Here is a 16,948-nt window from a genome sequence, read left to right as displayed (position 1 = left end):
GATGCAGTACTTTGATTCGCCTGGATTGGGGCATTTTACCCCTGATTTATAAGGAGTGTGACTGGAGTGTGACATGGTTAACCTGAAGGGAAATCGGTGTGCAGTTAAAGAAAAGGGAGGGATGCATGCCGAAGAGTCACACATCATACAGTAATACCTCAAATGCAATAGCTTTCCAGCACATTGGATGGGAGATAGTGGCTGTGGCAGGCAGAATAATGGTGCGCCAAAGATGTCTGTGCCTGGATCCTTGGAACCTGCGAGTATGTTATGTTACATGCCAAAGGGGGATTAAGTTTGCAGATGGAATTGAGGTTGACAATCAAATGACCTTAAAATAGAGAGATTATCCTGGATTATCAGGGTAGGAGTCTTTATAAATGGAAGAGGGAGGTGAAAGAGAGAGAACCAGAGAGGTGGCAGCAGGAGGACTTAGTCCCCTGTTGCTGTTTCTGAGGATGGAGGAAGGAAGGGGGACCATAAGCCAGGTGATGCCGGTGGCCTCCAAAAGCTGGAAAAAGCAGGGAAACAGATTCTGTCTTACAGCTTCCAAAAGGAATGCAGCCCTGCTGATGACTTGATTTTAGCTCAGTGACCTAGTAGACTGTCCCAGTTTCTCCTACTTTTTGACAAAAGCATGAGTCAGGCTATTTTAGATTTGGAAAATGTAATTATCGCAAGTAAAGTTTCAGTGAAAACCTTTAACAGTGCTGTCCACATTTCTTGTTTATTTTATTTTTCCCAGGCTTTGCTCTTGGAGACAAATGTTAATTTTTATAGCTTCAAATTCTATACTCAATATTAATCTTTCAAAGTTCTATCTAGCAAAAATTATAAGAGGTGTGAGAAATATTAATTTTTAGAGTGCCTAACATAGCTCTCGAGTCTGTAAAATTCTTAATGATGCTAAATAAGCAGAAGTGCTTATTTAAAAACTGAGATTGGAATGTTAAAATTTTGGCATTTGGGCTTCACTTAAAAACAAAATCTTTTCTCCTACCTGATTTCATGTTCTAGTACACTAAAGAATGTGTTGTTCTTTCCTAAATGGCATTTTTGAACATAAATATTGTGCAATTGCAACAAATATTTATTAATAAGCCAGATTTTTAAAAACTAGAAGAATTTAAGCATGCAACTATTCGTTCTTTCTTAATAATGAATAAAAAAGCCATGATCTTTATTTCTCAAATAGCTTCATAAAAATATTATACTATGAAAATAGATTTGCAATTAAAATAAAAGACACACCAAAGAGGGTGTTGGACTTGTGGTGATAAGAGCCTAGAGGATTTGAAGTGAGGAAAAAAAAATTTGACTGTGTTCAGAATTTCAGCATGTGTCACAATTAATTTTTAATTGCTTTTGGGAGAAGATGTGTCCCCTTCCCCTAAAGTGTTTACAGCTTTGCTGAGCCCTTTGGCATTTGGCGTCCTCCTTAATGTCCATTTGTTGCCCTGCTTGCATCTTTCCTGGAGCAGCTGGCTCCCATCACTTCTGATGAAAGTCATTCTCTTACTCTTGGCTCAGGATTTGGAAATGTTGTTGTTGGAGCTGCTTCTTTAGATGATCTTGAAAATGCTTATTCGATTTCATTCTTGAGGCCAGATTATTGCATACTGAGAATTTATACCTGATAAAAGAAATTGCCTGTGTGAACTGCCGCTTCATCGTAGTTAACCAGCCAATTCCTGGGAGAGAATTCCAGTCTTTTAGATTGGGTAATGGGGCATGGATTGTTACAGCCAGATTGGATTTTAGGCCCTCTGTTGATGTGGAATTTAAGGTCCTTCTAACTGTATCACATCAGGCTGGGTGGGATTATAGGGGAGCGAGGCCTGAGGGGTACTGGGACTTGGAAGAAATCTGAAACTGACTTTCTTTTTCTATAGCTCTAGTTAGATGATAACAGCTCACTTTTCATGTATCGAAGTGTTATTAGATGGACCAGGTCCTTTGTATACTTCACCTCATTTGGTCCCCATTATTATTTTTATTTTTACAGATAACCTCTGCGAGCCTTAATTTTTAGAATTTGCTTGTAAGATGCCAAAGCATGCATCAGTCAGGAACTAGAATTCAAATGTAATGCTTTCTGATTCCAGACCTTTAGTGCTCAACCATCATACCCAAATCTCTTCCTTGCTTGGAGCCATATGCATCAATCACAAGTATTTCAATATTCTATGTGCCTGGGGTAGCTTTGGTATTGATTAGACCCTTAAAAATTTGTGTGACATATAAGAGATTTATACTGAAGTTGCTCAAAGTCATTGCAACGTTGACTGTACTACTGAAGACTTTTGTTCTTTTACAGTTCTATAGTGTGGTCTTTGCAATGTATTGGGGACATCTAGTATCCACTAGTGGATATTTGTGTCTCATTCTGCTACATACTTAGAAGGAAACCAAGATATCTGTTTCAAGTTGTAGCATATCTGGCTGAATATGTAAAGGAGTTAAGATGATCCTAGAGCATGGGCCACTGTGTCTGTCATATGTCATACAGTGCACCTTACCAGACCCAGCACAGAGCAATCTCCCAAGAAGCTCCACTTCCAGACAGAGCCATTGGTTAGACTTCCCTCCCTCTCCTTCCTTCCTTCCTTCCTTCCTTCCTTCCTTCCTTCCTTCCTGTAATGTACACTAAGGCTATGTATTGGTCTGTTCTCACACTGCTCTTAGGTTGGTGCAAAAGTAATTGCGGGTTTTGCCATTGATGTAAAGAATTACTTGAGACTGAGTAATTTATGAAGAAAAGAAGTTTAATTGAATCACAGTTCCATAGGCTATACAGGAGGCATGCCAGGGGGGACCTCAGGAAACTTACAATCATGGTGGAAGGGTGAAGGGGAAGCAAGCACATCTTCATGTGGCAGCAGGAGAGAGGGAGCTAAGGGGAAAGTACTACACACCTTTAAACAACCATATCTCATGAGAACTCATTCACTATCACGAGAACACCAAAGGGGAGGTCCACCCCCATGATTCAATCACCCCCACCAGGCTCCTCCTCTAACATGTGGAGATTACAATTTGACATGAGATTTCAGTGGGGACACAGATCCAAACATATCAAGCCATTTAAACACAGTTAAGATATTATACTTCCGCCCCAAAGATCTTATAGTTTCTGAAAGGATGAAACATAAGCATATATCTCTTCTCCCACAGAGATTTTTAAAAAACTTTTCTACAGACATTGCATGATTTTTTGTTAAATGCCTTGACAGGGAGTGCTATGGAAGCTCAGGCCAGGAGGTCTGTACTCTGTGGATAAGTTGCCAAGAAGGTTTCTTGGAAAAGATGGGGCTTGAGATGGGCCTTGGCGGCCCCATTCAGTTTGCCTTGGTGGAGAGAAAACAGTGGTCCTCTACTGTAGTGATGCTGCAGAGTAGGGCTGTGAAGGTAGGCATGCTTAAGCCAGGTCTTGTGAACACATTAGACAGAATGTTTCAATAGGCTAATATGAGAGATGATATTGAAAAGAAATAAGGGGCAGAGTGCAGAGGACTTTAAATACCAAACCTAAGTTTTTATTTGGGTTAAGTTACTTAATCTCTGATTTTCTGCTTTCTACTTTTGAAGTGGGAGGGTTTGATTAGTAGATGGTCTTTAAGCAATTTTTAGGTCTGATGTGAAAATGATACAGATTTTGTGAATCTATATCTTTTATCCTAAAGTAATGGTGAGCTATTGAGGCTAGTTAGATGGAATAACATAGTGACATTAATTGCCAGCATTTATTGGATATTTACTATGTGCCGGACAGTGTTGTAAGCACTGTGAATTGATTAGCTCATTTAAATTTTACAACAAGCCTATGAAGTCAATACTATTACCTGTAATTTACAGATAAGAACTAATGTAGTGACCCAAATCACTAGGGTAGTAAGTGGTAGAACCTAGGTATTTTCAATCTGGACCTTTAAAATAATTTTCCTGACAGCAATTTAGACAGTATTTTGGTATAATTTGTATAATATTTAGTAGTGAGAAATTCTGTGTGGGGAATTTGGACTTGGTACTTGCAGCTTTTCAGTGTGAGGTGATGAGATGTTAAAAGCAATTAGAAGAAAAGGGGTTAGTTTGAGAGAAATTGCTAAAGAAACAGCAGTAGGACTTGAATGATGTCATATGGGGGAAAGTTATAAGACATGTATAAAATAGCTCTCTAGCCTGATTTGGGAGAATCAGCACATCACGAACAGAAATAGCGAAGTCAGGAGGGTAAGCTAAATAGGTGAACATTCAGTTTGGTTTAGATATATTAAAGATGAAGAGAGAGTAAGACAAGTTATTCTCAATAGAGAACAGAGCCGTTCAGGTTATAGTTTAAGGGAACTTTTCTTTTAACCTATATTTATTGAGGGTTTACTATTTGCAAGGGTATCATGCTAAAACACAGATATGTGTAAAGGGATAATGATTAAAGTTTGGAAACCACTAGGAAAATCTAACATGGTTGACATTAACATAGAAAGTAAAAAATTTTTAAGTATATTGAAATAAAGAACATTGCTTCCTCAAAGCTTTTGATGTAGGTTGTGCATATTAACTGCATATGTCTGCACAAATTTATATGCATATCACAAATACACTCATGCACGTATATACAAAAATGTGGTTATTTTACACAGTACAAGGAGGAAGAAGGCATTACATTAAACTCTAGAATGAGGAATTTAGATAAAAGAGAATTCTCTGACAAGAAAATTTTTTTACATTATAATTAGGCTGCCAGTGGAGATGTGACAACAGTTTTTCTTGGGGGTAGTTCAAGTTACTGAGGAGATCGTGAATAAAAAATACCCTTCTTGACTGCCTAGCTTCTGAACAAGTTGAGAAATAGAAAAACTAAAGATGTAGGTAGAAAGAAAATATCTTTTTCAGAAAAGGCCGAAGTGGAGAATGAGGCTTCCACTTTGACAGGCAAGTGCACTGGCTACCAATACTCCACCCTGTGCCTGTCGGGCCTCACCAATACAGAGCAGTGCTGCCACTGGCTGAGTGGAAGAGAACATGTACCCCTTATCAGGCTCATTTCCAGGAAGCAGAATGAGGAGGAGGTGCTGAGGTTTGCAAATTTCTTATGCTTCCCAGACTTCCCAACCACATAATTCACTCTTCTTCACCAGGGAAGGGTGAGTAAAGGGATAGAGAGCAGCCTGGAGTGCTCAGAGAAAAACCTTTCCTTCCAGAGAGCAGGAGCAGGTCAAAGGCTCTCTACCACTAACTTGAGAAAAAAATAATCCCATCTACTTGAGATGTCTGAACTGTAAGAAAGAGCAGGGATTAGGGACCCTAACTTCTAGCTCTTTTTAATTTTTGACCTGTATAGTTATAATTCTATGAATATCCAAGGAGATTGCAGAGTGGGGGCTAAATTCCTGCTTCCTGCTCTTAAGAATGCGGGGCTCTGTGTATGTCTTACAGGAGGTCTGTTTTAATGATTAGATCCATTTCTTGTTTTTGGTAGCTTAAAAGGTAAGACCTGGATACTAAGAAATGTTTAGTTTGTAGGGCAGCAGGAACTGTGAGAAATATACACAAGCTTTCCAAGCAAAATTCTGGCTTTAGAGGTAGATGACTTGTGCAGTTTGCTGTCATTAATGGCTTGGTGATAAAATGACTATTTAGCCAAAAGAAGATGCATGCTAATTTCACATACCCCTTCCGGCTCAAACTGCTCTCATTCATTCACCCATTTCTTCATTTCTTCATTCATGGATATTTATTGAGTAACTTCAAGTTCTTTTTTAGGCAGTGGGGAAATGAGGTGAAGAGAACAGATAAAATCTTCTGCCTTCATGAAGTATATATGCTGGTAGATATAAAAAATATATAAATAAACATATAAGTAAAATTTATAGGATGTTAGATGGTGACAAGATTTATGGAGAAAGGTAAGACACAGAACGGGGACAGAGGGTAAAATGGTTGCTGGTGGTCAGGAAAGACTTCACTGAGAGGGTCACATTTAAGCAAAAGTCTGAAGCAATTGAGAGAGTGAGCCAGGCAGCTGAGAGGAAGATCCTTTGGCAGAGGAATCAGCAAGTACAAAATCTTTGAGATGTGAGAATCCCCAGCTTCAAGCCCTGGGACCTTATGAGCCATTTTACTTTGAGTGGGATGGGTTTGAGGAGAAGAGTGATAAGATTTGACACTTTAATTATTCTGGCTCTATTTTGAGGATAATCCATTAAGGGGAAGAGCAGAAGCAAGGAGAACAGTTAAGAAGCACATTTGAAATTGTGCCTGTGGAACTTACGGCCCACAAAAACCTTCATATACCTATTACTGTGGCCCCTCAGCCACCTCAGCTAACAGTTTTATAGTTTCTAACTTTAAAGTTGAACCACAACATTATTTTAATGAGTGGCTAACTTACACTTAAATTAGTAATAGCTGATATTTATTGAATCTTCTACATGATTTTATGTAAAACTCTCACCAAACCTATGAAGTTGTAACTATTACTAACCTCCAGTTAACAGTTGAGGAAACTGAGCCTAAGAGAAAGTAAATAACTTGCTGAAGATCACAAGTGGACTCAACTTACTGCTTTCTGACTTTGCAGTTCATTCAATAACCATAGGCTTTCCTGCTTTGTGAAAGTAGTTGGGCCTGTAAAATGTGAAAATTATGAATGCAGTAAATTAACGTTGGATATAATTTGGTTTACTTCTGTGATTGTAATCTGAGATTAAAATTCTTTTGATTGCTTTGAGCTTCTGCCCTTCCTCCCAGTTTCTCCCTCCAAAACCTAGAATTTAAGAGCCTTTTACAGAAATTTTTGATGCTACACTAGAGGAAAAATTGGTTGACTGGCTGCAGGTCAGTAGAACATTGTAATTCTTGTGGTAGTTCTCTTTTATAAATCAGATCTTAAATTAGACTTTGACAGCAAGATGCTCCATTTTTCAGAAGTGAACAAGAGCATAGGAGCATGGTCTTCAGAGTCAAAATGATGAGAACTGGAATTTTCCTTTGGCTCTTTGCTTATATGTGTCAAGCCTTCTAAGTCTGCTTTCTCATTTATAGAATAGGGGTAATAGGATTTACCTACTGTGATTGTTGTGAGTATTAGAGATGATATATTCTCAAACACAAATCATAGAGCTTGGAGCTTTTTCTGCTAATAAATGACAGGTGACTGGGTAGTTCCATTAACTACCATCCAGGAGATGGTAATCCAAAGGGTTGCCAATCGTATCTTTTCCTCATTACCTTAATTGCCAACAGAAAAATGACTCATTCAAACATTTAATTTAAGAAATGTTTATTATGCATACTTTTTAGGAATGATTTATTATTTAGCATTAGAGAAAATAAAGCTTTATAGAAACATACCATTCTTATTTTGAATAAAAATTTAGAACATATTACCTGACAGTGTAAAAATGGAACATACATCTAGGATGTATGGCTTACTGTATGTATGAGGCTGTGAGTATCCTCTTGGGTATGGAGAAGGCTCCCTGTGTTTTTCTAAATGTTCTTGTTCTCTAGTCACTTAATCCATGCATCAGTACAATATACTGATTTAGACTTTGGTTTTGTGAATTCCCTTCAGTGGAGATGGGAAATCCATACATTGAAATTAAGCACCGCTTCCTCTTTCCCTTGAAACGGTCGGCCGATGGTTAGAGAAAAAGCTATAACTGAGATTATTGGAACAGCCAGACACTCATGGGCCTGGGTAATGTGTTTTGTAAGTCAGTGTGTTTTGTAAGTCAGCTTAGACAAGGCCAGTGTTCTCTGGTTACTGGTATTACTAACTTAATATGCATCAAACAAATCCAGCTAACAAGATACCCTGACACATACAAAATCTTGTATGATGATATTGGGAGTACCAAGCTGAATGGGGAGTTCTTTGTCTTTAAGGAATTTGTAGTTAATTTGGGCTATGTTTTGTCAGTACACATACAAGGGCTTGATTCATCTCCTTACTTTGGAAACTTTCCCGTCTGTCACTCTGCACCTGTGACACTTGTGCTCATTCTCTTATATTTTGAGTTTTTTTTTTTCTCTCTAAACCAGAGTTTATAAAAGTATTCACCATGGAGGAAGACCAAATCTTCCTCACAACCTTCTTGGAAGACCAAGTCTGTGTTTATACTGGTGCCTAGTCTAGTTCAGCAGGGATTGCACTGTCTGTCCAGTTTTGGAATCAGGCTTCACTTGACTCATACTACAGTCCTCACTGCTGCTTTGCCTAGTAAATATTTACAAGTGTTGCTTGCTGTATGCATTTAGTAAAATGGGATAGTTCATTTAAATACATTGGTAATTGTAAGAGGCATAATTATAACAAACATGCACAGAAAGAATTAACATGTTGCACAAGTAAACGCCTTTATTTGTCTTCTGGCATTTCACTTATTGCCTGAGGTTTTTAAAAAGCAAGAAAATAATGAAAATAGTGATTCTGCAAGGATACTTTATGAGCATAAGACATAGGTTCATTTACAGATCTCATGCTCTAAATACATTATTGGATGACAAAACTTGTGATTTCCATAGGTGAGCAGTTTTGTGAATCATATCATTTTTTAGGGCACTTTAACACACTATAGGATTAGCGTAAGGCTAGAATTGTGAAAGTGGGAAACTTTTTAGTTCGTGTTTTTAGATTTTCCTTTCTATGCCTTCTTCTTTTTTTTTTTTTTTTTTTTTACCCTTGTTGCCCTGCTGCTTGTTTCCTTCTCTAGTATCCATTGTACTGTGGCCTTAAAATCTTTCCTATAATGGTTCCTTTAATGTGTTCTCTTTCCCAAGGGTGTTTGCATTTTGATAGACAAAATACTCACGTTTGGCTAAGCCAGGGGTTCAAGTGCTAATTGTGAAATTCAGTTTAACATATAAGTGTCTGCCCATATTGTAAGGTGGGTCCCAAATACTCTTTCATATTCTAATAGATATCTGTCCCACTTAAGGAATAAGGTGCAAAATGAGAATACTGTTCCCTCTTGACTAACCAGTACCTGCATATTTGATTTAAAGATTATTATGTCTTCTTTACCCATTCTTCTAATTTTCTAAAAATGGAGGTTTATGGAGGAAAGCATGGTAGGATAGAATGAGTGTATGGGCTTAGGAGTACAACTTGGATTTATATTCAGGCTTTGCAGTTGTTTGACCTTGGACATAGGACCTCCTACCCCTGAATCTCAGTTTTCTCACCTGTGAAGTATGGTTGTTAGGTTCGTTACGGTGGAAAAAATGTGTATAAATTACAGCATTGTAAGCTACAGTGTATACATTACAGACTCATGTAATATAGTTATTGTAATTAGTCTAAATTCCAGGATTTCTACAGGGAAAAATGAAAACAATCAGAATTTTTTTTTCTACATAATAACCTTGTTAAAAGTTTTTAGCAGATGTCAGTTATGCCAATAATAAATTAATTAAGGGTATGCCTTGATTTTAAGCAAGCCATTTATAGTTTATGGATACATTATATTCGTGTTTGCAAATGTATTAATGAGATGTAAATATTTACAATGTAATTTTAATACTATTTTAATTAAAAAAATGATTCATTGAACACAGGGTTACTTAAGTGCATTTGAGAAATGATTTTTTCCTCAAAATTTAATATTTATGAGCTGATTCAGGAATGTCTATATTATGCACATTGAAATATGGTCTTGTGAGGTGGGCAGGTTTTGTCTGTGTTATGTTCTCCTGTGTTCTCTTATTGTACAGGGTTTGACAGTTCTGTTTTTCACCCCACAGATTTACCAATAAAGAGATACAGAGAATATGAGCTGGTGACTCCAGTCAGCACAAATCTAGAAGGACGCTATCTCTCCCATACTCTTTCTGCGAGTCACAAAAAGAGGTCAGCGAGGGACGTGTCTTCCAACCCTGAGCAGTTGTTCTTTAACATCACGGCATTTGGAAAAGATTTTCATCTGCGACTAAAGCCCAACACTCAACTAGTAGCTCCTGGGGCTGTTGTGGAGTGGCATGAGACATCTCTGGTGCCTGGGAATATAACCGATCCCATTAACAACCATCAACCAGGAAGTGCTACGTATAGAATCCGGAAAACAGAGCCTTTGCAGATTAACTGTGCTTATGTTGGTGACATCGTGGACATTCCAGGAACCTCTGTTGCCATCAGCAACTGTGATGGTCTGGTAAGGCTCCTTCTGTTTTGTGCATATGCGTTTGCAGGTGCTGGGAGTGCAGCCATGGCTTCTGCATAGTTTGGAAGGTGGAGGTGGAAAGGAGGCTTCATTGTTATGTTACATTTTAAGTTCAGAAAAAGACACTAGAAAGCATTTTGCTGTCAAAGATATGCATTTTGGCTTAATTTGTGACAATTTTGTTTCTTGGAATAATGCGAAGATGACATTATTCCAAGAAGCAAAAGACAAATATTTTAGCATTTTTTTGTTAATGTTTTTCCTTGTATTACATTGGAAGATTTTATTTCCTTATTTTGTTCAAAGTATTCTGAAAACTTTCCAAAGAAGCATAGATTCCTTCAAAATGACCGTATTTTACTCCTTATGTGGAAACTTTGGATATCTTCATAAAGTATTTTGAAAGTGTTCTTTAGCTTCCTCACAGAATGCTAATGTGGGAAATGAACAGATTCTCTGTCAGAATTTGTCCAAATAACATTACTTTATGAACACAAGATGCAATACTTTCTGTGTGGTGGCTTCGATTCTTCATTTTCAAATTTAATATGTTGCTTTTCAGTTTTGTGGTTGAGGGTTAAGTGTGCTATGTAGACTCAGGTTTGTGACAAGACAAATACCAATAGTAAGGCTAAGTTTTTAGGAACTTTTATAGCAATTTTGACAGTTAATGTATGTCTGTTGGGTCTAATAATAAGTTTTAAAAATGGGTTGGTGTTTTCTGTCTTTTTTCATTTTATTATTCTAGTAATTAGTTTTTATTTTATCGAATTGTATTTATTTTATATGTACAAAAATACTAGTCTGGTACTGACTGGGGAGAAAAACTGTTTCTTCACCATAGATAGTTTGAGAAACAGGCAGTGACACTTAGCTGATTTCGCCCACTCTGGACATCAGAAATGTGACTGAAATCATCATATTACCTATCCAGGTAATTGTATGAAATGATCACATGAAAGGCAATTTAACATAGGCTTTATCAAAGAGGACAGAAGAATGCCTTGAGTGACGTATGGAGCTATGGCCTGGAATATGATCTAGACATAGATATTACTCAGTGAGTTTCTGAAATCAACAGGGTTTCCTGTACAAAGGAATTGACAATGATTCCTACCCAGTGTGAACAATCAAGAACAATTTCTTTTTCTGTCTAGCATTGACCCTTTCCTGTTCTCAGTCAATATTATCATGTTTGAGTGACTGCTAATCCTTTACCAATTACAGCTTTATCCTTGCTCTAGTCTGCCCTAATTATAGGTAAGAATTATTGAGATATTCAATCATAGAATTGTCCCCATTTTCTAACAGCATCCAATCTAGAAAAATGCTCTACTTCCTTAGACTCTTCTCAAAATTACCCAACCAAAGCCCAAATGCTGTTAATAATAGTTTCTTTTCAACAGTCTCTTACTGAGATGCTCATGATTCCCTCTGCTGTACGTTCTCCATCTCAGCAACATGTAATAAACCCAGCTTGTTAACTAAAGACGTGCTTCTGGTGGTCTTTGGCAAGGGGGTGTTGATGTGCTTTTCCTCTCTACTTCTACACCTTTGAAATGAGAGTCTGGTGGTCAGGAGTCATGACAATGGCAGGCATTTTACACGCTTCTTGGGAAGACACTTCTGGCTGGGAATCCCAGATGAAATAGATTTCTCCCACAGAGTCCTGGCATTTACTCTCTAACACCATAAAATCTCCCCTGTGAGTAGTGGCAGCTCACAATCATATTTTGTGGTCTACAGTTTGCCAAAATAAAGGTTTTTTCGGTTAGTAGGCTTTATGTGATGTGTTTCATAATCTAAAGAAACTGGATTTTTTTCAACTTGCTAGAACAGTATTGCCTTGCTAATTCCTCTGGACTGTCATCAGAGGGAACTGGTTGTGAGTGGAAGAACTGACTAGCTAATGGCTCTACTGGGTTACCTAGCTCAGTGATTTCCTTATGGGCTGATTTTAAGATCAAGGGGATTTATCTAGGACAGAAGTTTTCAACTTTTTTTTTTTTAACATTTGTAATTCTTCGTTCAGATGAAATCACTAGAGGTTATCTAATAAAATAGAGTGTAAATTGGATAAACTCAGGAAAGGTCTGATCAAAACACTCTCCCTCCTGCCTTGTCCTCAGTTCATACCACTGTTGAGCTCCCTGAGGCATCTAACAGAGATCTTTACTGGTAGGGTAGGGGTTCTTGGAAGCTTGAGGTTAACAATTTGGGAACCATAAAGAGAGCCTGTCTTCTAAAATATCTGATAGTCACATCTGGTTAATATCAGAGACATTTTACCTTTGTTAGATTTTGAGCAGGACTAAATGAAATCTTTGTGGGCAGCTGCAAAGTTACAATGAAAACAGCCCTAGTTACCTGCCTTAAGACTTTTGCTCTGTGATTTGATCCCTTCAAAAACATATTCTTGCCATGCCTATTTTAGTAAGTCTAGCTGCAGAGGCACTTTTTAAAAAGTCCATTTAAAAAATATGAGCCAATATGCCTATGATTGAGAACATTTGACTGGTGATTATGAGCTGTGATACAGCTTGATCTGGTAAATGAAATGTTTGATACTAAAAATAGGCATAAGTTTTTAGCTATTTACAGTGGATTTAGAAAAGAAAGTTTTTGAGGGCTGATTTCGACATGTTGACATTTGCATGTCTGCTGTAATGAGAGAACTCGATGTCTGAAGACCTGTTGCCTTTCACCTCTTCCTCTCGTGGAAGATGTCCACAGAAGGTGTTGTGTGTGTTATTGATGAGACAGAAGAGATATCTGTGCCTTCATGGATTACATGCTGATTTGAGACTTTAGAAGGTCTCAAGAATAAAGGACTGAAGCAATGTTTCACCTCCAGGTACCTACACCAGGCTACACCAGGATTGGAAGACGCTTAAAGCTCTTATGCCCTTTAATTTCCAGGGAGTAGGAACAAAGCAGCAGACATTGGCCCCTTTCTGAATGAAGAATGATAAGAGTCCTCCAGTTTAATTAGTCTGGAAGAACCACTGTTGACTTCATTGCTCCCTTCCTGAGGTTTGGTCAAGCAGTGGCTCCTTGAGAGCTGACAGAATGTACCTAGTGTTGTGTGCTTGCCTATGCCAGGTCTGAGCTATTGTATACATCATTCACCTTTCCTCCTTCTTCAAATAGGCAGGCAGTTTGTGCTTATTCAGGATGAAGAGGGACGATTTGGCATAGTCCTTGATCATTTTCACATCTCATGTCTAATTTTCATATGGCTAGAATCATACATGTGTCAAGCCTCTTTCATTTTTTTAAAATCTGTATTTCTCTTTTGTGACTAATTATTTTATACAAAGAATATCCAAGGATGTGATCTTGGAATAAAGTAGAAAACTAACAAACAAACAAAAAAAAGTGTTTTCAAATTTAAATAATAATTTTTAATAACAGTTATTTGTAGTTAACTTAAATTATTCATTTATTTATTATTATAAGTACCACCTGGTCACAGTTTGTTTTTTTATATACATCAATTTGATTATAGTTTTTCCCAAGTATCTCTTCTTTGATATAGTAATTTTTAAAAGTTAAATTTAAAGATGGTTAAAAATTAGGGAAAATTGCACATTTCTTTTTGGATAGACCTGGACAAACAGAAAATAAAAGAGGCATGGGAAGTACTTTTTCTTTCTATTGTTGGCCTGAAAAGTAATGCTTTCTATTCTTTTCAATGCCATGAAAACCATGATGTCGTTATAACTAATGTAAGTTTTTGAAGATACTAAAGAAATGCTTTAAGAACTGTGAAAATATTGCTTGAGCACATCTGAAATATTTTCTTCTGGTTAAATTATAATTAAAACAAGAACAAAAGCACAGCACAGAATTGATATGGTGCCTTTGTAGTAATCATGCCCTGAGGTCACAGCCTCCTTGAAAACTAAACTCAGCCTCAAGGTTTGACTTAATAATCTTCAATTCTAGGAATCCTGATCCAAGTTAAAGCATTTTGAAGCACTAGTATTAAGTTGTTACACTGATTGCTGTGGTAAATACTGAGATTGGTCAAGTGTAACTCTTGTCTTCAAAGAGTACTGGAAATAAATTAAGTTGTATGATTTAACACTATTAGAAATATAGAGAGATTGATCAGAAATACAATTTAAAAGGGAGACTTTACTGTTGTCACTCTATAACAATAAAATTGCAAAGAAAAAAAGGGGTTGAAAAATCAATTTGGCTTTTTATTAAGGTAGGCTGAATTCTCTGCCTCTAAAACAAGACATTTTAAACACTTTGTTTTCAAAACAGTTGATTAATTTTTGAGCAATACTAGACTACTACTAAATGTATCAAGAGATTATTATTAGTTTTATGGTGTTTGTCACCCTAAATAGGTGTCAGTAAACAGATTCAGATCTTCCATAATTTCTGAAAATTCTCATGTATTGATTGAAGAAACAGTAATATATAATTGAACTGAGATCTAACTCCAGATTCAGTAATACTGAAAAATAAGACATATATATATATATATTAGCCTGACAAGTTTTGAGATGCACTATCTAGATTGTAATAGCCTACTTTTTCTTCCAATTTTTTTTGTGATAAAATACACATCACATAAAATGTACCGTCTTAATCATGTTTTAAGTATACAGTTCAGTAGTGTTAAGTACATTCATATGGTTGTGCAACCATCACTACCATCCATCTCCAGAATTCTTTTCATTTTGCAAAACTGAAATGCTACACCTATTAAAAAATTACTTCCCATTTCTACCTCCCTATAGCCTCTGACAATCACCATTCTACTGTCTCTATAATTTTGACTTCTCTAAATACTTCATATAAGTGGAATCATATAGCATTTTTCATTTTGGGACTAGTTTATTGCATTTAGTATAATGTCCTTAAATTTCATCCATTTTGAAGCATATTTCAGAACTTCCTTACTTTGTAAGACTGTATAATATCCCATTGTATGTATATGTCACATTTTATTTATTCATTTATCTGTTGTTAGATACTTGGATTGCTTCCACATTTTAGATGCTGTGAATAATGCTGCCATTAACATGAGTGTACACATATCTTTTCAAGACTGTGCGTTCAATTCACTTGAATTTATCCCCTGAAGTGACACTGCTGGATCATATGGTCATTCTATTCTTAATTTTTGGAAAAAAATTGCCATACTGTTCCCCATGGTAGCTGTATTAGTTCATCTTTACACTGCTGATAAAGATATACCTGAGACTGGGTAATTTACAAAAGAGAGAGGTTTATATCTTATTCCTCTTAGTTCCTTAAACTAGAATCTGTTCAGACATGTGATGTTAGTACAAGTTTATTTTGGTGCAAAATAATTTAGAAATTTATCCATAGTTTTTCATAATACACATTTTCCATGAACATTTTGAAGTTTCCTCTTAATACTTGCTTATTTATACTGAAAATCCTATTTTGAAATTGAGAAAGTATTTTAATGATGATATGCTTTCTCACACATATATCTTTCCAAGAGAAAAAGACACCGTAAAAAGCAAATGTGTGTATCATTACCAGCAGCAGCAGAAGAAGAAAAGAAAGAACAACAAAATCTGTATGTTTCCAAATAAGTAAAGTTTTTAAGTGAAATAAAAAACTAGAAATAAGGCTGTTGAGACCTTGGTTCTACTGGATGTTGTGTTTCTAATTCTGGTCTCTTCAGCTCCAGCTGATATTTTGGAGTGTCTGAAGCACTTTTTGTCTATCCCAATCAGAACTTTATTATGTAGAACAGAAATGAGAAAAGGAAGTCATGGGTCATACTTTGGAGGTTGCCTCCCAAGTGTCTCTTTCCTCATTTATTTATACATGTAGTCACATTCATTAGGAAAATCAGAAAAACTATAAAAAGAAGTTTGTAGTATCTCAAATTCTGGTCCAGAATGGTATACAGTAGAACAGAACACAATTTATTGTTAAACTATGAGTTTCTGTTAATAATGGATTGACAGTGATAACAATAAAATAATGATAACAGGGGCCGGGCGCAGTGGCTCACGCCTGTAATCCCAGCACTTTGGAAGGCTGAGGTGGGCGGATCACAAGGTCAGGAGATCGAGACCATCCTGGCTAATGTGGTGAAACCCTGTCTCTACTATAAATACAAAAAATTAGCCGGGCGTGGTGGTGGGCGCCTGTAGTCCCAGCCACTTGGGAGGCTGAGACAGGAGAATGGCGTAAACCTGGGAGATGGAGCTTGCAGTGAGCTGAGATTGCGCCACTGCACTCCAGCCTAGGTGACAGAGCAAGACTCCATCTCGAAACAAAACAAAACAAATAATGATAACAATAGTTAACATTTGTTTAGTACGTCTTAGGATGAGACATGTATTTTACATGTATTAGTTTATTCATTTCCACAACAACCTAGTAAATTAGGTGCAATAATTATTCATGTTTAAGGAAAGTTTAACCATAAAATTTACCTATTTTACTAGAATACTTTCTAATTAAAAGTTAATAATTTTAGCTATGATTAAATTTGAGTCATTATTCTAAATATGAATACATACACAGAGTAAATAACATTTAGGGTGTATATTAGTCCATTTTAATGCTGCTATGAAGAAATAACTAAAACTGGGTTAATTTATAAAGAAAAAGAGGTCTAATGGACTCACGGTTCCACATGGCTAGGGAGGCCTCACAATCGTGGTGGAAGGCAAAGGAGGAACAAAGGCACATCTTACATAGTGGCAGGCAAGAGAGCATGTTCAGGGGAACTGCCCTTTGTAAAACCATCTGATCTCATGAGACATATTCACTATCAC

General features: G+C 36.7%; 1 protein-coding gene across 3 annotated transcripts in view; it reads left to right on the top strand.

Annotated features, from left to right (window-relative positions):
• Window positions 1-16,948, top strand: part of ADAMTS3 (ADAM metallopeptidase with thrombospondin type 1 motif 3) — a 356,812-nt gene that overhangs the window by 88,823 nt on the left and 251,041 nt on the right. For all 3 annotated transcript variants that reach the window (XM_054554042.2, XM_054554041.2, XM_024246584.3), the window contains one exon: window positions 9,748-10,154. In XM_054554042.2, the coding sequence (XP_054410017.1) occupies window positions 9,748-10,154 (407 nt within the window). The remainder of the gene's footprint in view (window positions 1-9,747; window positions 10,155-16,948) is intronic.

Source organism: Pongo abelii, chromosome 3 (genome assembly GCF_028885655.2).
Source record: "Pongo abelii isolate AG06213 chromosome 3, NHGRI_mPonAbe1-v2.0_pri, whole genome shotgun sequence".
NCBI lineage: Eukaryota > Metazoa > Chordata > Mammalia > Primates > Hominidae > Pongo > Pongo abelii.
Note: the sequence above shows the minus strand (reverse complement) of the source record. Positions and strands in the feature narration are given on the sequence as shown.